This window comes from Filicampus tigris, chromosome 9 (genome assembly GCF_054856515.1).
Source record: "Filicampus tigris isolate MCC_2025a chromosome 9, RoL_Ftig_1.0, whole genome shotgun sequence".
In the NCBI taxonomy this organism is placed as follows: Eukaryota; Metazoa; Chordata; class Actinopteri; order Syngnathiformes; family Syngnathidae; genus Filicampus; species Filicampus tigris.
This window is the reverse complement of record NC_141225.1, coordinates 25,865,996-25,885,712: the sequence shown is the minus strand read 5'-3', so window position 1 is coordinate 25,885,712 and position 19,717 is coordinate 25,865,996. Positions and strand designations below refer to the sequence as shown.

General features: G+C 48.9%; 3 protein-coding genes across 3 annotated transcripts; 1 reads left to right on the top strand and 2 right to left on the bottom strand.

The window, feature by feature from the left end:
* Positions 1–942: 942 nt before the first annotated feature.
* On the bottom strand, positions 943–4,428 carry dynlrb1 (dynein, light chain, roadblock-type 1). The gene is made up of 4 exons (XM_086040636.1): positions 4,269–4,428; positions 2,932–3,007; positions 1,209–1,376; positions 943–1,127 (listed from the first exon to the last, which is right to left on the bottom strand). Exons 1-4 carry the CDS (start codon positions 4,269–4,271, stop codon positions 1,084–1,086), a joined length of 291 nt encoding a protein of 96 aa, XP_085896762.1. The 5' UTR covers positions 4,272–4,428; the 3' UTR covers positions 943–1,083.
* Positions 4,429–5,028: 600 nt separating this feature from the next.
* Positions 5,029–11,741, bottom strand: uqcc1 (ubiquinol-cytochrome c reductase complex assembly factor 1). Its single transcript, XM_086040629.1, has 9 exons — positions 11,514–11,741; positions 9,839–9,925; positions 9,251–9,358; positions 9,095–9,167; positions 8,925–8,982; positions 7,172–7,280; positions 6,659–6,736; positions 6,475–6,588; positions 5,029–5,427 (listed from the first exon to the last, which is right to left on the bottom strand). The coding sequence occupies exons 1-9, from the start codon at positions 11,592–11,594 to the stop codon at positions 5,293–5,295; spliced, it is 843 nt and encodes a 280-aa protein (XP_085896755.1). The 5' UTR covers positions 11,595–11,741; the 3' UTR covers positions 5,029–5,292.
* Positions 11,742–13,467: 1,726 nt separating this feature from the next.
* On the top strand, positions 13,468–18,996 carry sdc4 (syndecan 4). Its single transcript, XM_086040846.1, has 5 exons — positions 13,468–13,777; positions 16,534–16,741; positions 16,810–16,856; positions 17,371–17,581; positions 18,025–18,996. The coding sequence occupies exons 1-5, from the start codon at positions 13,682–13,684 to the stop codon at positions 18,174–18,176; spliced, it is 714 nt and encodes a 237-aa protein (XP_085896972.1). The 5' UTR covers positions 13,468–13,681; the 3' UTR covers positions 18,177–18,996.
* Positions 18,997–19,717: the final 721 nt, after the last annotated feature.

Sequence of the window (19,717 nt, the reverse complement as noted above, 5' to 3'; positions counted from 1 at the left end):
ACACAAAAACAGTACCTGCATGTTGTCTATTATTTTGCTTTCATTATTCAGAATCACTTTTGATCTGATGATCGACTCTCAAAATAATCAATAGCTAAACAGCAACAAGAGGTTGGGAAAGGTTCATTAGAGTGTGGAGAGAGAGGGCCATCTATCTGTCAATACACCAAAATAATCCAAACAAATGGTTGTTAATACCTCCGTTTTTGTTTACACCCCGCAATTAGGATCGACTGCATTCGGAATCATTCAAAGGTTCCCTTCTCCCTAATAATGAGAACGGCATTTAAAGTGCAACTTCCGAGGTCCAGCAAATACAAAGCGGGCTGCTTGGGCAACGGGTGAACGATTCCGATCCAAGCCTTCTTTTCCACGGTGAAAAAGAACGTCGCACCCCACCCCACCCCCGAACATACCAGTTCAGATCAACTTTCCATTTGGCGTTGGGAAAGTGCAGCACTCCGGTGGAGCACGAAGCTCGTGCCGGGGCCTCGCAGCAGGGAGGTTCCCGGTTGGAATCTACCCCGTGAAGATGCTTGAGGTTCCTTCTCAGCGCAAGTGGAGCTTGACGCGGTTATCCAAGGCCATGTTTGGCCTCTCGTTCACGCGGGCGGGCGGGCGAGCTCTATCGCTTGGGCACGACAAGCCTCGTTCAGCTTAGCGTGGCGTGGCACATTATTGCGTCTTGCTGTGCTAACACGATTGCCGTGTCAAATTGCGTATGGGACGAGGGCTGTCGGTTGTCCGCCCTGATGAAGGCCAGGGGTCGGTTTGCCAAGGCCGGCCTCAACATCGGCCGGCGACCGGTCTCAGGACGGGCTCCGGCGCCCGCGCGACCAAAATGAGGCGTTGCAGCTGTTGGGAAAATAGCCGCCAGCAAACAAAATGTTCACGAGCGACTTGGTCAGGATTGGTTGCTGAGTTCAGAGGAAGACAAGATGCTGACGATTGGTCACAACATTTACTGACAACATTTGATGATGACCAGAACAAGCTGGCAACAAAAGAAATGGGGAAATAACTTGCTGAGAACTTTTTCTTTTTCTTTGCGATAGTAAAAAGTGGAAGCGTGGCCGCTGGTGTTCAGTCCGACGGGTTCTGAATGACGATCATGAAGTAGTCCTTATCTGCACAAAACAAAGCAGGCGGCGCCTTAGCGGCGGCGGCGGCGCCTTAGCGGGGAGGGCGAGTGCGCAGCGAGGACCGACCTGGCGCGATCATGATCTCGTTCTTCTTTGATCGCAGTCGCAGGAAGGTGAGGTCGTTGAGCGGGTCGATGTCACGGATGGTGCTGCGCGCCTTCATGACCAGCTGGTGGATGAGGCCGGCGTAGTGCACCGTGCTGGTGTTGTCCAGCGTCGAGCGGATGGGAATGCCTGGCACAAACACACGTTGGCGCAAACGCACGTTGGCGCAAACGCACGTTGGCGCAAACGCACGTTGGCGCAAACGCACGCTGGCGCAAACGCACGCTGGCGCAAACGCACGCTGGCGCAAACGCACGCTGGCGCAAACGCACGCTGGCGCAAACGCACGCTGGCGCAAACGCACGCTGGCGCAAACGCACGTTGGCGCTCCGGCGCAGTTGCGAGCGTGAGGGACGCTCGAGCGCCACCTTCAGTCGACCGGATCGGCGCCGCTTCCAGGTACGAGCCGTCGACTTTTGAGATATGAGCTGTCATTGGGACTACGGCCGTGCGACACGGACAACATTTCTTATCTCGGTATTTTGGGGCCGGCTAGCTTGACCGCCGTATTACAATGGGTTCAGTAAAAAACCCATTTTCTGCTTTTTAACCAATTTGTGGCTGTGTTTTGTGGCTTGACAGCCTGCGCACAAGGGAACCCACGTGAACTGGGCCCGCCCGTCCAATATATTGCATTTGCACATGAGCTTTACGTGCAGCATAAGCGTGACAAGTTTGCGTGATGACTATCGTGCTCGTTTCCATCCAGAATGTTCTTATCTCCGGTGAGTCGCCAGCGAGATATCGGCCAGCCTTATTTTGGACAATTTCTGTCTGGACATGCCGGCGCAGAGTTGAGATCCGCGCGCCGGCCAGTGGCAGTGGCAGCGAAGTCAACCGGGGGTGGCTTGGCAGCGGACGGTGACGTGACGGGTGCTTGCACATTGAGGCTTTTGTTGCCACTCGCAGCTGAAGTCGATGCCAAAACTCACACGCTTTAAACAAGCAAAGTCCTCGAGGAAACGCCACGTGAGCCTAATGCTAATTAGCTTCTACGTTGCGCTGCTTTACGTCGTCAAGCGACTGATCCAACACAACCGGCGCAGCGTCAACATCAACTGGCATTATACCAGTGCCACTTCACCCTTTGGGTAGACGTGCTACCATTAGCCCCGAGCCGAACAGAGCGGAGCAAATTGGAGGCGCTATGTGGAGTCCCGCTTGACTTTTGGGCAGGACGAACCCTGCCCAAAAATGATTGGCTGCTGCATCTAGGGCGGGACTGCATGCAGTAGCCAATCATATTGCGGCAGGCTATGTCCTGTCCAGACGTCCGGTGGGATTCTTTGTGAAGACTGCCCGTCAGTCTTGTGCTGCCCCCATGTGGCCAAGAGGGGCCCCCCTTGCGCACCATTCAAAAATTAGATGCCGTTTCTCTTCCCGAAAATACAGCCCGGCAACTTTTGGGGGGAAGGCTGGTGGGGATGAAGGGCATTTCCAATCATTCAGTGGAAAAAGAGGACTTGTAATGTAGCACAGATTGGCGTTATGGCGAGGAACAAATCCAACTCCTAACTGGTTGCGTTACTTTTTGCTGGAAAAGATTCCACATGTTGCGACCGCCTTCTCCCCAATCAGACAAGGATGAGATTTTGAGCGGGTTTGGAAGTGTGAGGGCTCCGCCCTTCCACATTCGTCGGTGGCGATCGAGGAGAACGAGGTGGCGTCGCCGCTGTGGTCTCACCGTCAGAGTTGACGATGATGAGGCCCTGAACTCCCTTCTGGCCCAGAATTCTCTTGAGGGTCTCCTCCACTTCAGCCTGCGTACCAACCACAACATCAACAACAGCAGCAACAACAAGCACATGGCACGTCAACACTGAGTCCTAGCGTACGTCGCTCGAAATTGCATGACATTTTGGAACATTTCATTCACGTTGATTTTCCTTCCTACGTCAACGTGTCGGCTTGCCCTCCTGCTGCAACCTTTCAGTCTTGTTTAGCGTCCTTCCTACACCACCTTTGGCCTTGAACATCCGCCCCAACAGTTTCTTCTGTCCAAGCTAGTGTGCATGCTTGGCCATAATTGGACCCTACTTCAATTGGTCAACCTTAATTATCATTACATTTTAGATATGGGCAAATGTCGATAGCAAGTGTGGTATTGGGCAATCCCGGCCATATTTCAGGTAATCGCGGCTGCTGATACCAGCCACCGACACGACTCATGGCTAACTGAAAGTTTGTTTTGGAATGCATTGCATCGCATCCGTGGCCACCCTCTCGTAATACGCCCAGTAAGACCCAACATCTGCAAGTGTGTGTGCGCAAAGGCTTGAGATGTGATGACACAAGTCTGTGCGCAAAGGCTTGTGATGTGATGACACAGATTGACTTGACACATTTGCCCACTGGCTTCGAACTAGAACAAGAGAATGTTATTAAGTGCATGAATAAGGTCTCCCGTTTCCCGTTGGATGCAGGCCAGTCAGGCAACATCGCCAGTTGATTTAGCAACCGTGAGAGTGCCAAGCTCACCAGTTGTCTCCTTTTTTGTACCTGTGTTTTTTGTTACGGTTTCAGACCGTGGTTCTGTGCCATCTACAAACAAGTTCAAGCTTTATCGGACTCCGTGTTGAGTAACCTAACCGCAGAGCAGTCAGACACAAAGAAAGGTCTTTGTTCACCATCATCTGCGAGAGTTAGTCTCGTGTTCATTGAAATGGGATGTTTCAAGAGTGAACACTGACGCTGGTATCGGTCCGGAAAAAAAAGTCCTAGGGAACAACCCGATGAAATATGAAGTCAGTCAGTAAGTTCACAAGACGTTATCAATTAACGAGGCAGATGGCAGAAGCATCGCAATCAGCTTCCGCTGATTTCAAACGGCCACTTTGGATGAAAGAAGGATGATCTCATGCTAACGTCGTGCTAACATGGCAACGCCCGAGAAGCCCCAAACAAAACGTCACTGAAGATTGGCAGCGTTCGGACGAACTACACTAACGTTGCTCGTGACAGCAACATACAAATATCAACTTGTATCAGAAAGTGCAATATGGTGGCATCATCATTTCCTACCATTTGGAGCGCTCGGCTGCAAAGAGTCAACAAGATTTGCGTGACAAATTGCAAGAACGGACAGCAGACTTCCGAGTTGGATTACTTCTTCGTCTTCCTTTTATCTTCTTTCGTCGTTTTAGGTGACAACGTGTCCCCCCCCTGCTGGACAGAAATGGAACACATTTCGCGTTCTTAACATAACAATTGCGTCACTGACGCGCCAGAACAGCCACAGCTACATCAACAATTACGTCACTTAGATACAGGATCTCACGTAACAATGACGGCGCATCGGACATGTTTTCCACCAACGCCAGGGACATATAGTCAGCCTCTTCAAATAATCGCCGAATTCATATTTTGACAAAAATGTTTTTGTTTTTTTGCCTTAAACATCTCCTTAGGATGCTGACCACCTCTGGTAAAGTCGGCTGCATTCTTAGTTCAACAGATCATTCAATTTTACGCCTGAAATGAAATTATTAATACATATAAGATCATCAGAATGTGGTTGAGTTCCACGTGTTTTCTGAAGAAACAGTAAAAAATTAGGCGATTATTTTTAAGAGGTTGACAATATGTAAACACAAACGAGGTCTAGGCATCGGCCATTGTCATCTTTGGTGGCTCTGTGGTGACATCTTGTGATAAAAGACAAAATGCCATTGGGAGACATTTTTAGTTTCCAAAGCAACGTAATGGCTCCCTTCGCCATTCACACGGGTTAAGAGGAAGGGCTTTTACGCGTTTTGCAGAATGCGGAAGTAGACACGGCATAACCGGATTGACAGTTGAACTTTATTTGACTTGACACACACACGCACGCACACGCACACGCACACGCGCACATCGGAAAGACAAAATGTGGAAAAAAATCCTCAGCTTGACTCGGTCAAAACAAGTTTGACACATTAGCCTTGCCATCACTTCCTGTAAACGCGAGGGCGCCACAGTGCGGTCGGCGGCGTTAATGTGGAAACTTGTCGACAATGTGAAGACAAACAAGGGTTGTTGGAGTTGTTGTTCCTGCTCAGACAGGAAGTCACAGTCCGGCGTCATTGTATGTGGGCGTGGCCACTTTCAGGATGCTCTGAGCATTCTCCTCCAGTAGGGGGCGCCACTTGACTTCTCCAGTCAGAAGCAAGTCTTCGCCATCCAGAGTGTCAATGAACTGCATCTGAAAACGCAAAGAGCAACATGCCAATGTGCACACCCACTGGGTCAGGATGTTGAACCCACAACACTTTCTCCGGCTCTCACATCCCGCTCTCATGTACAGTGCGGCGTTACACACGATTGCGCTGACCTTTTGCTCACATTTACATAGACCGTGCAAATGGCACTCAGCATCACTTTCGAGTCATTGTCAAGCGTTTGCTAATGTTTGTAAACAAACCTCCCAATGGTAACAGTATTCGCCCCCGAAGTTGTGTCAAGAGCCTGGCAAAAGCAGCTGGAGTTTGCCACTGCCTTCAAAAGGAAGAGAAGTGAAGCAGATCGTCTTGATGCATGCCAAGGCACGAGAAGTTCCTCTGCATGCTGGGATGCATCAAAGCAGAGCAACTGGGGTGTGTCCAACCGACAACCTTCCTTCAGCAAAAGCTGGCTGAGGCGAGGGAGGGGGCAGTGGCAAAAGAGGCTTGTTGAGCTTGGGAGCCGCTTCGGACACCCCGCCCGCAAAGTGACATTCAAGCGCAAGCTGTGCAAAACCGGCCAAGTTGAACATCTTGCGAAGGTCGCGACTTGCCGCGCTGCTGTCCGTCAACACCTCCCACGCTCAGATGCAACTCGACCTGCTCGCACCTTCGGGATTGCGATCGCTTTGGATCTCTGCAAATACAAACACCTCGGGCTGCAAATTCAACACATGACCATTTTCTCTTGTCAGTTGCCTTGGGTATGAAATGCGCAAGCTGCCTCGCCTAGAACGGCTCTTGAAACACTGCTGTGCATAAATACGTGCAACAGTGCATTTGGACAAAAAACAGCTCTTCACTTGGGGCCGGTGGATACTGCCATCGTTCATTCTGAGATTTGTTTACAAACATTGCAAGCATTCTCAAACAGGGAACGACTTGAAAACGACGCGGCGTGCCATTTGCATCGCGACGACACTTGCATCATCGTCAGCTGTCGAGTTAGATCAAGACGTTTGCACAATCCAAACTGCAAGTTCAAAAGGACTCAACAATCAAACGCCTGCCGCGCGGAAGCGCACACGCACCTGCTTGCGCACGTACTCCACCATGAGCTCCAACTGGGCCGAGTCCTCACACTGACAGTTGAACAAGTTTCTCCACAGTGCGGCGGCCAGGATGCTGTCATCGGACAGGATTCCCTGCGCACACATGCACGTGTGACCATGTGAGGAGGACGACGCGCCCGCGCACGCTCAGCCAGAATCTGACCTCGTCATATCCAAACAAAGCGGCGTAGAACATCTCGGTCATGGCTTTGAGAGCTTCCTTTCGATGGATGGCATCAATCTGCCACCGGACAAACATCAACATCAACATCACCATCATCATCATCATCATCATCATCTTAATGACATGACTGGAGCTTTCCTCGTGGTGGCGCTCTTACTGCCAAAATGTTCATCCTACCAGCTGGTGGCCTAAAGGTTGACTGTTTTTTGCAGAATCTTTTTTTTTTTTCTTATACCTTCCAAAGATGAAAGCATCTCAAATTGTTCGCCGTTTAAAACGGGAATTTATTAACGATGGTGTATTTTTATATTTCACATGATTCGCTGACAACGCGTTTCCAAGCTGACAAAGAGTTGCCGAGTCGGCGCTTGCAACTTGTGCCGGCGTCGCAGCTCGTTTGCCGACCTCTGCGACGGCGTTAAACAGCAAGCGCCGCTCGAGCGCCCGCCTGCCCGCCCGCCCGTTCGTTCGTTCCCTGGCCGGCTCACTCACCCCCATGATCTTGCTGCGCTGCTCGACGTCCTCCCACATGGAGTGGACGACGTAGCGACACATGTACTTGCCCGCTCGGCCCTCCTGACGCATCCGCACTAGACACATCCTGACGGAAAACAAGTCCACAGCACGCGACACGTCAACATCAACAAGCCGCCAATTGCTCACACTTGACACACGAGATGAATTCCTCCCCGACCACATTCTCGAACGACTAATGCCAAACGCAAATCATCTTTCCCCACTGACATGAATGCAAATGCCATTGATCTGTTCCAAGTTCCAACCCAACAAAAAACAAAGTAAACCATTTTATTTTCTTGAATAAGGAAAACTAGCCCTTAGACTATAGAGCATGCTTTGTCAAACAGAGCGATGACATCATTAAATTGCGTAGGATCTAGTTGTTAGTGCATCAGTGAGTTAACGCTGCGATGCTATTCAGTGTGCTGCTCCTTCCGCTCTGCCTGCCTGCCTGCCTGCCTGCCTGCCTGCCTGCCTGCCTGCCTGCCTGCCTGCCTGCCTGCCTGCCTGCCTGCCTGCCTGCCTGCCTGCCCGCCTGCCCGCCTTGGCCACCGGGGGGCAGTACTGTAAGACAGGCAACACAAGGCAATACAAACGCTCTTCAAAGAAGCGGCTGGATTTTGTACAACAGCTTTCTTTGTTCTACTGTTGAGTACTAAAGAATGGGAAAAAGCTGGACTCAAACTTATTGGGTTTTTTTTTTGCTTCATTTGAACCGGTGTAAAAGCAATGAAAGAAGACAAGCTTGCAAACTCTGTCCAATGCTTTAAAATGGCCGGCTGGCAAACGGCGGCCATTGAAGGGAGTTGACTGTGGACGTGTGTTGTGTTCAAGTATAACTGGAAAGCCGCCACTCCTCATGCTAACCGTTTTGCATGGTTTGTTAGCATGGAGCTACCAGGCATGTTGGAAACAGGCAGCGTGTAACTTTTGTTGACGAGTTAGGTGGGACTGTGAACCTCAGCTGGCACAGGCAACAAACTCAGAGAAGGCTTTCGGGCGGGGGGTAATTATTATGAAAAGAGTTGAGTTCACCGTCGCGATACGCCACTCGTATCTCAAGTTTGTGCTGAAAAAAACGGGGAAAAAAAACCTAAGTGACAACTGCTGACTGGGGAAAGTCCAAAGTCATGTCACTCGTATATCACGGTACATTGATATACCATGGTACGAGTACTGTATTGCGACTTGAACTTAGGAGAGCCCCAACTTGACAGTTTTTCCACTTACGAGTTTTCACTCGAGTTTACAAATCGGCTTAAGACGCGCCGCCGCTCAAGTAGAGAGCAAAAAAAGACACCAAAAAAAGTATCGTGGTGCCCCAGCATGTGGGCAAGGAGAGTCGCACTTGCCAATTATATGAGAAGGAGCAGCTGTAGGCCACAACCCTCAAGCGGAAGCTCACACGCACACCAACTCGCTTCCAGCTCCTGTCATTCACTAGGCCACGCCCCTTACAGCACGCAACCAACACATCACCAATACTACATGAGTTACACTTGATGAAAGCACTTGGTTTCTTGACATTGTCTTTCATTATGTTTATGTTGCACTATTTTGATCAAAAGTAGTGCTTTGTGCCTGGTCCCAATTTCCCACAAAATGGAAAGGCATGGTCATTCATTTCAGTGGTTGAAAACTCATTTCATACAGCAAGACTTTAGGAGATTGCAGCCTGCTGACGCCACAACTTCAACCTTTGAGTCAAGTTATGCTTGTCTCTCACCACACATGCAGTTGCGCCACCAGGAACCAAGAGTTGAGCGTGTCGGGCAGCGAGCACCCTGGAACAAAAGCGTCAGCGTTAGCGTGGCTCATGCTAAGCTAGGTCCGGCCAAGAAGCGGCAGCCCGTTGGCCACTTCCTGTTTGCGTGCGACGGGACAGGAAGTACGCACTGTCGAAGAAGTCGTCGTAGTTGACCCTCTCCACGCAGCACGTGTACATGCGCAAGGCCGCAATCTTGATTTTCTGCACACAACACAAACAACACGTCGACGCCTCCGTTGGCGAATTGCTTCAAGTATGGCGCCATGTACGCCTCCCCTCCCTACCCATTTGTTGTATTTGAGGGGTCCTGTGAAGCCCATGGCCTCAATCAGCTTGGTGAAACCGCCAACTTCCTCTTGGGCGGGCGCCGGCGTCTCCTTCACGCTGCACATCTGACAAGCACACACAAAACGCATTGTCAACTTTTGTTCACTTCTATGTTGTTTAGGGGATCCCCCCCCCCACCCCCCACCCCACACACACTCCTCCTCCTCCATCCCTGTGACATCGCCAGCGTGCTTGCAGATGCCTGTGTTGTTACCATGGCAAGCTTTGCTGACGAGTGCACAGCACTTGCAAGCGACAAATTTCATTGCTCGCTTTAGATTGACCCCCATTTGACATGTTCTCCCCCCACCCCAAAACAAGAGCAGACACACAAGCATCAGCACCACAACAAATTCAAGCATGTGAGCAAGTCGACCACGAGCCATCGCTGACTAAATGTCGCACTTTCATAAGCAGGTAAAATCAAGTTGATTTCAAGTTGAAGGAGCGCAGGAAGCATCGCCGTTTTGCAGCTGGAATCACGTCACAACTTTCATGTCCTGTTGCTGCTCAACAAACGCACGCATGCCATGACGACACCTCACCTGCGTGCTCAGGTGCAGCGGACGCCGCCATGTTGTCGTCAAGGGGAGCGTACGAGGCCTGCGGATGGAGGACACCTGCTGGGAAACCTGCAGATGGACGGACGGACGCGCGCGCGTGCGTGCGCACACGCACGCACACGCACACACACGTAAACAAGGAGCGTGGTTCTGTTCCAGATTTTTGTTATGATCGCCACCTTTAGGTATCAAAAGCTCTAAAAAGTGCTCACTCCTCCCCACGCATTTGGAGTGACATCGGAAGCGCCGTTTTACGTTTTTCATCTTGCCACTCGGAGCCCTAACCAGGATATCCAACACGTGTCCTCGTTTTCATCGCGACATGGACCAGGTACGCGCCAATTCAGACTCAGTCCACATTTCCGAAGGCTGCGGTTGGCAAACTATCTTCAAACACTTTCATGTGTGTAAGGAAATTCTTCCACTCCAAATGTCTGTATTTATGACAGCATTTTATTATATAAATTAGATGAACCGCAGACACAATTTTTGAACGCATCGCTGGCCAAATCGCTTGTGACGTTACTCTGACCTGCCACGATGGCTCACATTTGACGTAGCTGATTTTGTCAAAGTAAATGGGAAGTCAAGTCAAACTTTTCTCAACCATAATATATTGGATGCGCCCTCACTAGTCTTAACAGGCCATTCGCACTAATCTTGCATTTGTGGGATAGGAATGATCTGCCCGTTTTGATCCGTCTCGTGGGGCGGCCATTTTGCCAGCTGCTGTCGACTGGAGATGACATCAAAATGCCCAAAGTGTTCATCTTGTGATTGTTACATGACCAAACCCAGATAACAGGTGAGACGTGATGGCCGTCACCCGAGCCCGCTCGCCGCTGCCGCCGTGATGCCATTTTCGGTCGGCAGCAAGTGCCAACATGGCCGGCCACACGCCCGAGATGGATCAAAACGGCAGCATTTTGCCACTTCATTCTCATTCCACAAACGCAAGATTTATCAGAATGATTAATCCAAACCTAACCCTCATCAGAATGTCGTCACGAGCGGGAGCACATAAAATACTTGAAGAAAAAGTTTGGCCTGACTTCCCCTTTAATCAGATCACAAGTCATGGAGTTTTCATTTTTTTCGTTCTTGACTATTTTTTGTCAAAGCTTGGCACCATTTGTTTCTCTTATTTGCTGTTCATTACTACATTCATATTACTTTGCGTTTGTTCGTTATTACTTTCCTAAAATGTGGCTTTCAGATGATTTTACAAGAAAATTTCGATTCAAAACGCATTGTAGTTTTCAAATATTTTTGTTCCGCTGAGATTGACATATTGTTTCGCGTAGTGGCTGGGATTACTTAATTATTTGGAAGTAATTCACATTGTTGTCTGTTTCCAAGTGTTGCAATTTCTCCATTTAAAGCAGCCTTTTGAAAATCGTCTGAAGATGACGAAAGTTAGGAACGTTTGAAACTGGGATTCGAGCAAAAAGCTCCCCCCTAAAACTTGTGGCGACGAGCCATGAAACGTATCAGAGGATTCCAAGGACATCCGAGACGACGCCAATTGCCACAGCTACCTGGCCGGGATTTATTTGATGGAATTCAAGTGGATCGTGGCGATGAAACGTCCACTCAGACGTTACGTAGAGAAGCTAAGCTAGGCTGGGCTGGGCTAGGCTAGGCTAGCGAGGCTAACCTTGTGGCACAGGAGGTCGGTTCCGACGGTTCTGACGGCAGACTGCAGCGGCCGCCGGGACGCGAGCCACAGGGCCCACATGACCAGCACCGAAGCCCCGGCGAGGCCGAGCCGAACCTTCGAAGGCTAACAGCTGCTAAGCGTTGCTCGCTGCCCTGCTTCCTTGCACAATGTCAACTCAACTGATTGAATGTCCCTCACGCACTTGCGTCCGACCGGCAACTAAAGTCCCCACAACCGCCTGCCCGCTGACCTCACGTCATTCTTTTTCCACTTTTTTTTTACTTTACTTACTTAATGACTGACTGACTGACTGACTGACTTACTTACTTTTTTCTTCTTTCCCTTCATTCGTTGTCTTTACTTTTGTTATTTATGTATTTACTTTCAGTAGTTTCTTTTGTGTCTTTGTTTGCAATAATTTCTTTCTTTCTTTCTGGACAGTACTGTTTCACATTCTGTACTCCCTTCCTTTAAATTATTGCCTTTATTCAATCATGTTCCTTCTTCATTTGTTTCTTTTCTTTACTTTATTTATTGATTTACTTTATTGGCTGCCGTTTCTCTCTTTGCTTCCTTCACTTAATCCATTTGATTCTCTTTATTTTCAATCTTTTTGTAGTTCCTCATTTATATTTGTTCCTTTTCTTTCTTTATGTACTTTCTTTTTGTTCCTGTATTATGTTCTTTATCCAAAGAGTTGTGGTTGTTGTTGTTGTTGCCAAAACAATTTGGAACGTGTTTTTTTTGGTTTTGTTTTTATTTTGTTTTGTTTTTATGAGAAAAAAAGCATGCTGCAATATTGTCCTCTATAAAACATGACAGGATGATGGATGTTGATCATTCATATACAGTATGTTGACGGATGGAAAAACAAATTGACAATTTCCAAGGAGGAAGAATCAAGAACAGTCGTCGACGTCGGTATGACATCACAACAACGGCACAGTCCAACAACACGGAACTACAATTTCCTCTTCATGCGCCTGCGCCACACACAAACGCACACACACCACGCACAAACACACGCGCAAGTGCACGCGCACGCACACACGCGCGGACCCCCCCCCCCACACACACACACACACGCACACACACACACGCACACGAAGTGTCCAAGAGGAAGAAGAAATAGTTGCGTGTTTTTACAGACAGTAACAAAGATGCTACTCCTGAAACATTTTTACAACAAATTTCTCCATGGCTCTTTGTAAAGTCGGCCAGCTCGTTTACGAGGCTGCTCATTATCTTGCGGCCATTTTCTTCCTCTGAAACTTGCGTTATGTGAAAGCAAAGCGCACAGCATAACAGGATGGATGACAATGTGAACCTGTCTGGAGTAGAAAAGGGAAAGTTTGGACTGGAAAGTGAGGTCACTGTTGAAATTTCCGTCCCGCAGGAGGTTGGCAGCTCTTTCGCCAAAATAAAACCCGCTAGAAACCAAATGGGACTGACTCATGATTACCCGAAAAATTGCACAACTTTTCTTGGAATGCCCCAAAGGCAATCACTCTGCGCGTGTGTGGACAAGTATGTGTTTGAGTGTAATTTTTCTTATATTACGGTATGTGTATTCGTGTATACCTTTGTTGTGTGTGCGTGTGCGCGCGCGTGTGTGTGTGTGTGTGTGTGTATTTGTACAGGTTGTATTTATGAGCTGAAATTTATCTGGTGTATCTGATTTTGGAAACTAGATAATCGGCTAATATAGAGCCAGGTGGTCAAAATGATATAAGGGGGTGTTAGTATGAAGAGTTATTTTTTTGTTTGTTTGTTTCCTGACACTTATTAGTCGTAAATGAACATTTAGTTGTCAATGGGCTAATTCAACTTTGCGTGTGGGCGCTTAATAATTGTATTCGGCTGTAGAGGGGGCGCGGCCAAGTTGTTGGAGAGACAGAATTACGGGAAATGAGGGGGGTGACGTCATTAGCCTGCTGGTCGCTCATTGGCGGAGAGCCGCGAAATCGCACAAGTTATACGAGAGGTAAAAGACTACAATCTCGATAAAAGCCGTCCGTCAAAGTTGGCCGAGGACAACAACAAGAAGAACAAGAAGTGTCCCCTTTGGACCAAGTTGAAGCCTGAGACGCCGAGACGAGCCGCGAGTTCCCGCAGTCGTTGCTCTCTTTTTGGCTTGCAGCTGAGCGAGTTGAAAGCAAGTGGAAATGAAAATGTCGCCTTTTGGAAGTTCGGCCAACCTTTTGGCTTTCGGCCTCCTGCTCTTTTGCTCCACCTGGTTGTCGCGCGTCGCCTCCGAGTCGGTAAGTCAAAGTCGCTCATGCGCACGCATTGTCGTTCGTAGCCTTTTGCCCGGATTTGTTTTTCTTTTGCCCTCGCGCCTTTTGTCTGGCAACTTTGAAAGACCACAACAAACTTTTCCCTCCAGCTAGCGTGCTAGCATGCTAATCTTCCTCGGGACTGACGGCCAGCTCGGAAGCTCGTCGACTGACGAGTTAACGAAGCAACCGTGGCAACTCGTCTTCGCCCCAATTGACTTTCATTAACTTCGCTCTGCTTGTGTGATCATTCCGACCTGATTGTTTGGACGTGCGTGTTCGCGGAACTATTCTATTGAGGGGGGGCTTGCGCTGCGGGTCTCCGACTCATCCCGGCCCTCAAGTCACATCAGCGCCAAGTGTGTTTGTGTGAGGACGCTTGTATATTGAGCGTGCGTGTGACCGATCCGAGGAGTCAAGTTTGACTAACTTCAAATCACTCAGCTAAAGTTGCCGTGCTCGCGTGTGTTTGTATACGTGCGTCGGCGCGTTTTTTCCGATGACTAATTCCTGCGGTGTGAGTGATAATGTTGAATGTGTGACTAAAACGTTTTGAGAGGTTTGCAGCAGACTGAGGGCCAAAGGATGATGCCACCGACACCCATACTCAATGAGAGAACCCCCCACCCCACCCCACCCCACCCCACCCCGCCCCACTTCAGTTAGCCAGTTAGCTTAGCACTGGCGATTAACAATACGTTGGCAGCGGCGCATTCCTTGCTGGTCAGTCCTTGCTGGTGCTTTCCTTCTTTTGTGCTCCCTCCTCTCGCCTTTTTCGTTCCCTGTGGAATGTGACCTCTGCTGACCTTGAGTGGCCCTCTGGGGGATTTTGCACACTTGGAAGAGTCTCAATGGACCCATACAGACCCTCTCAATGGACACGGAACCCTTTCTCTCTCACACACACAAAAACAGAGCTGGAATGCCGACACCTTTTCGGTACGACTTTCCGGGCCCTCCTTGACTGGCCGATCAACCTTTCCTGGCTTGTCATGGCGGCTTTCCGGAAGTCACGGGAATTGGGCCAGAATGACTGCAAGCTAAATTCAATGTTCCCGTTCTCCATCGTGTGCCTTCTATCACATCCACACATGAATCAGATGTATTATCTCCCGCCGTTCCACAAAGCTCAGCCAGACTCGGCGCGCATATGTCTGCGGGCTCCGACGCTGGCGGCGGCCCGACAGCCCGGGGCCAGTATGGCGTTGTGCCGGGGCACTGTCTCGGGCCGCGACGGAGCTTCCTTACAGAGACTGGCTCCACTGACCCAGTACAAATTTCACTAATACGATGGCATCATCACATTATGTACTTATGAGCTTAGGTTCAAAACAACTAATCACTCAAAAGCAATATTTTCTAAAAGAGGAAGTCAACCGCAAAAATGTATTTGTGATATGTTCTATGCGCCTTCACTAGTCTACACACGGCATTCTGATTTAAAATTGCGTTTGTGGAATATGAGTTGAGCAGCAAAATTAAGCCCTTTTTATCCATCTCATGGGGCGGCCATTTTGTCACTTCTGTCGACTGAAAATGACATCACAGTTGCTCAGTGCTCAAGTCACGACCCATATAGCTCACCTGTTTTCTGAAGCCGAGCCATGGTTGGTGGTTAGCTGAGCCCTGAGCAACTATCATGACATCTTCGGTTGACAGCAAGTGACAAAATGGCCGCCTCCTGAGATGGACAAAAGCTGGTGGATTCTGCTACTTAAATGATATTCCATAAATGTAAGAATCATATTGGTGTTGCTTCATTGCTGGCAGACTCTCGTGTGTCACGGAGGTAATTCTCCGTTTTATTTTAATTGTCGCGGGTAGTTGGCTAATTGTTTTATTCATTGCGTCACTCGTGGCCTTAGACCTTGAAGAAGGTGCTTAGTGACGATGTCGTGGGTTAGACGTTTGCTTTTGTGTTATTTTCAATGGCCTTTTGCATGATGGGGGGCTACACTTTGCCGCCGGCTTCATGTTTGTACTATGGTAATCAATTCCAGCATTGGATTAGCGATTGAATGTATTTTCTATGTATTATTATGTTTACGTGATTGCGCAATAGCAATACAACCTATAATACAACTTGAACAAAGTGGTGCCTGCGAACTCAAACAACCTGGCTTTTTTCCCCTTTTTCTTCCTCTAAAGTTGTCATTTTGACACAACGGGGATTCCGCCCGACAGCGGCAATATCATGAATATATGGGGGAGGGGCCACCACATCTTGGCTTGCGCTGTCGGACCTTGTATGGCCCTTTCTTTGCCTGGAAGCCGTGTTGCCACTTGTGTTGAGTAGCGTTGCTGACGGGTTCGTGATAGGGCTTCAAAAGGACTCCACAGCATATTAAGGAAATTGCAGCGACGCTATTTGGGAAGATTGGGAATGACATTTTTATTGCATGCAATATTTCACAAACATAGTGCAATTGTGTGAAAATGCAACAAAATTGGTCCAGGTAACCTTTTGCCTTGGCTCCAAACTCAAGTTCAACGATGAATCAAAAGAAAGCAACATTTTTGAAGAAATGAGAAGCAACCCGTTTTTGTCACATTTTTTTTTTTTTTGCTTCAATTCATTGGACTTTGTGCTGCTCCTTTTTAGTGTACGCGCCTTGGCGTTTGCGCTCTTCTCGATTCCATGCGTCAAGCAAATTCCTTAAACCGCTGGCAGTTTGGTTTTTGGGCATTTGGCGGAAGGTAACGACGGGTCGCCGACTGACGACATCCGCGTGTGCCGGCAGGTGAGGGAGACGGAGACTTGGATGCCCCCGAAGGCCGCGGCCACCAACCAGCACGACCGGCAGGAGTCGTCGGGAGACTTCGGCTTCACGGACGAGGAGGAGGAGGAAGACGAGGAAGAGGCGGATGGCGACTATTACTACGATGATTCGTACGATGACGAGGAAGACGAAGACGAAACGTCGGGCTCGGGCGACGACGACAGCGCAGGTTTGTCCATGTTTCTGTGGCCAAGCTAAAAACTTGAAGCACAAGCTCAATGTTGTTTTTGTCCACAGAGAGCGAGCACTCGTCTCCCGGACGTGACTGGCCGCCGCCCACTAAGGTAAGCGATGACGATGCCTTTGGGGGGGGGGGGGGGGGGGGAGAGAGAGAGAGAGACTAGCCCAACGCATACTTTGGAAGCAAATGGCGCATATTTCTTGAAGCGGTCCTGATGAAAACAAAATGCAAACTTAAGGGTTGGCTTTTAATCCCGTCAGTAGCGGCATCGAGTGTCAAATGGCTTGCCTCCGCTCCGCCACATCCAATATGGCTGCCACGGGCCGGTCAGCACTGGAGTAGGTGGGGCCTGGCAGTCGATTGGCGGGCGCCGCTCATTGGTGGTTTGGGATGCAGAGTTGAAGCAAAAAAAAAAAAAAAGCCTGCTTCGTTTGTTATTTTCACTTTTGAAATTACAATTAAATGAAGAAGAAAAAAAAAAGGCCACCAAGCGAGACAAAAACAATTCAGCGGTGATTTCTTCTGAAAAGCCAACACTCGTCTAGTCGATGGCTCGGACGGGCAATAATGCTGAAGACTTTGTCACTCCTCACGCTCGTCCTCTTGCCGTTTGCCAGCGTCCCGACGCGGACAACAGGATTCCGGAGTGGGTCGGCCCGTCTCGCCCCGCCGTCCGCCGCGACCCGGAGCCGGACACCACGCGGAACGACAACGAGATACCTCCACTGCGAAACAATCCCCGCCCGGGCGACCAGCTTCCGTCCAACGTGCTGATGTCTCACGCCGCCGACGGCAACGATGTCTTCAACCGTACGGAGGTCCTCACAGGTACGCCGCGTCCTTGTTTGACATGAAATCAAATCAAATCTAACAAGTGTGTGCAGTTACACAACAAACTTGGCAAAATGTGGCCTGCCCCCCCCCCCCAAAAAATGAAGGCAAATTTTCGTTGGGGCATTTTCAAGTACATTACATTATTCAAGTGTATGCCTTTTTCTTTTTCTATTGCTGTCTTGTGGATAGCCGCCATCTCTTGAAGCCTAAAGGCTACCCAACCTTTGCTGCACCATCGACCGCTTTTTAGCACAGCCACCTCCAAGCTCATCAAAACAAATGGCTGAATAAACAAGTCAGCATCACGCTTCAAGGGCAAATTTGTGGGCAAAGTTTGGAGAATAATCAATTTTGAAAATATTCAAATGGGAAGAAAGGTTAGGAATAAATAAAGTCACAACGGTGCGGTGAGTCTTGGCTTGTGCTTTTGCTTGCAGCGCTAATCTGCGGCGGCGGCGTGGTCCTGACGTTGGCCATCCTGCTGGTCGTGCTGCTGCTTCACCGCATGAAAAAGAAAGACGAAGGAAGCTACGAGCTGGTCAAGAAGCCCATCTACACCAAGGCCCCCACCGCAGAGATCTACGCCTAGCCACCTCAACATGCCTCCCCCCTTATTTATTCACTACACACAAGCTAAGCTAACGTCAGCGCCATGACGCTCATCTGAATATATTTTTTTATTGCCGGCGTGGCCTTTCGGATGATGACATTGTTTCTCCTTTTTCCAATATTCCACTTGGTCCTCATCCGAACTTTTTTGATTCCTGTCAAGGAGTTTGCTTGACACACTTGGCACCTTTTTAGAAAAGACAGACTTTTATCTTTGTATTCACACACACACACACACACACACACACACACTACAGATACTTTGCTGGTGTGAACTCAAAGCGAATGAAAAGCGGTTTGACTTGGAACTAATTTCCGACTGCTGCTGATGACACAATTCCGCTAATGGTACAAGTTTCTCATGCTAACACTAAAGGGTAGGTAGTTAAGCTGGTTGGTCAACTGGTGCGTAACAAGTGGCGGGTGGGGTTGGGGAGGCAGCTGCTGCTTAGCGTAGCAAAAAATGGAAGCTATCCAATGTGACTCAGCTGCTGAACATTTAGCCCCGCCCCATCACCGCTCCCCTCATCGTTGCTAGTTTGTGATAGGACAAAATGAAGTGTGTGCGTGGAGTCAAGATGTGAGGTAGCTGTTAGTTAGCTTAGCGTAGTGAAAACTGGAAGCTGCCGAGTGAACACTTGGCCTCGCCCCTTCCCTCTGACTGCACTCTGCCTAGTTTGTGTTTGGACACCAGCGAGTGTGCGCGTGTGTTGGGGCAACTTGGCAGGTGAGGGGTAAACATGTAAGCCAACTGCTAGTTGGCTAAATGTAGACAAAAAAATATACAAGTTACCAATTGACCATTGAGCCCCGAGTCTTCCTTCTCGCACATTTGTGATTGGACGAAGTGATGGAGTACTTTTTTTCTCGTTTAGTTATCAGCTAGTATTTTGTTGTTGTAGATTTATGTGACCTAGCAGAATGTGCCTGTGCGATGTCTACCAAATATTTCAACCAAACGGCTTGATTTGGTTCCCTCAGTAGATGGAAAAGTCACATTTGTTGTCATTTTCAATTTATTTGGGTTTTTAGCCTTTGAACTTTGACCTCCCAGAACTAGTGTGCGTTTGCTAGCATGCAGTTGAAGGTCACCGGTCTGTTGTCTTTGCTTATTTGTGTAAATAAAAGCTATGCACAAAAAACGTGTCTTCATTTTCTCACAAACCTTGCATTCTTTCTACCACTGTCCTTTTTGTGATACTTTAAGTTAACTACGCATGCTGTCATTATAATGTATCATCCATCCATCCAGTCTAAAGAGATGAGTGTTATGCCACAATGTTAGCTCAAATGCTGATGAGCTAGCACGGAGGAAAACGGGTTAAAGTTTAAGTGTACGTGCTCATTGTTTTGTGGGTAACAAGCAGGTCTTTGTGTGCTTCGGCTGGACTTGGGACGGAGTGCGGCAACGATCGGCATTTCCTCAAACTATTTCTCCTTGACGACGGTCGTCATGAGCAACGCGCTCTCTTCTCTGATTGGACCATGACTCGCTGCATGTGACGTCACGTACGAGCCATA

Coding starts and splice junctions, on each gene's coding strand:
- dynlrb1 (XM_086040636.1), bottom strand. Junction 1,377..2,931: donor CATCATCGTCAACTCTGACG/GTGAGACCACAG, acceptor TGTTTGTGCCAG/GCATTCCCATCCGCTCGACG. Junction 1,128..1,208: donor CGAGATCATGATCGCGCCAG/GTCGGTCCTCGC, acceptor TGTTTTGTGCAG/ATAAGGACTACTTCATGATC.
- uqcc1 (XM_086040629.1), bottom strand. CDS start 11,594: ATGTGGGCCCTGTGGCTCGCGTCCCGGCGGCCGCTGCAGTCTGCCGTC. Junction 7,281..8,924: donor GTGGCGCAACTGCATGTGTG/GTGAGAGACAAG, acceptor GTTTTCCGTCAG/GATGTGTCTAGTGCGGATGC. Junction 6,737..7,171: donor AGCGCAGCAAGATCATGGGG/GTGAGTGAGCCG, acceptor GTCCGGTGGCAG/ATTGATGCCATCCATCGAAA.
- sdc4 (XM_086040846.1), top strand. CDS start 13,682: ATGAAAATGTCGCCTTTTGGAAGTTCGGCCAACCTTTTGGCTTTCGGC. Junction 13,778..16,533: donor CGCGCGTCGCCTCCGAGTCG/GTAAGTCAAAGT, acceptor GTGTGCCGGCAG/GTGAGGGAGACGGAGACTTG. Junction 17,582..18,024: donor CCGTACGGAGGTCCTCACAG/GTACGCCGCGTC, acceptor TTTTGCTTGCAG/CGCTAATCTGCGGCGGCGGC.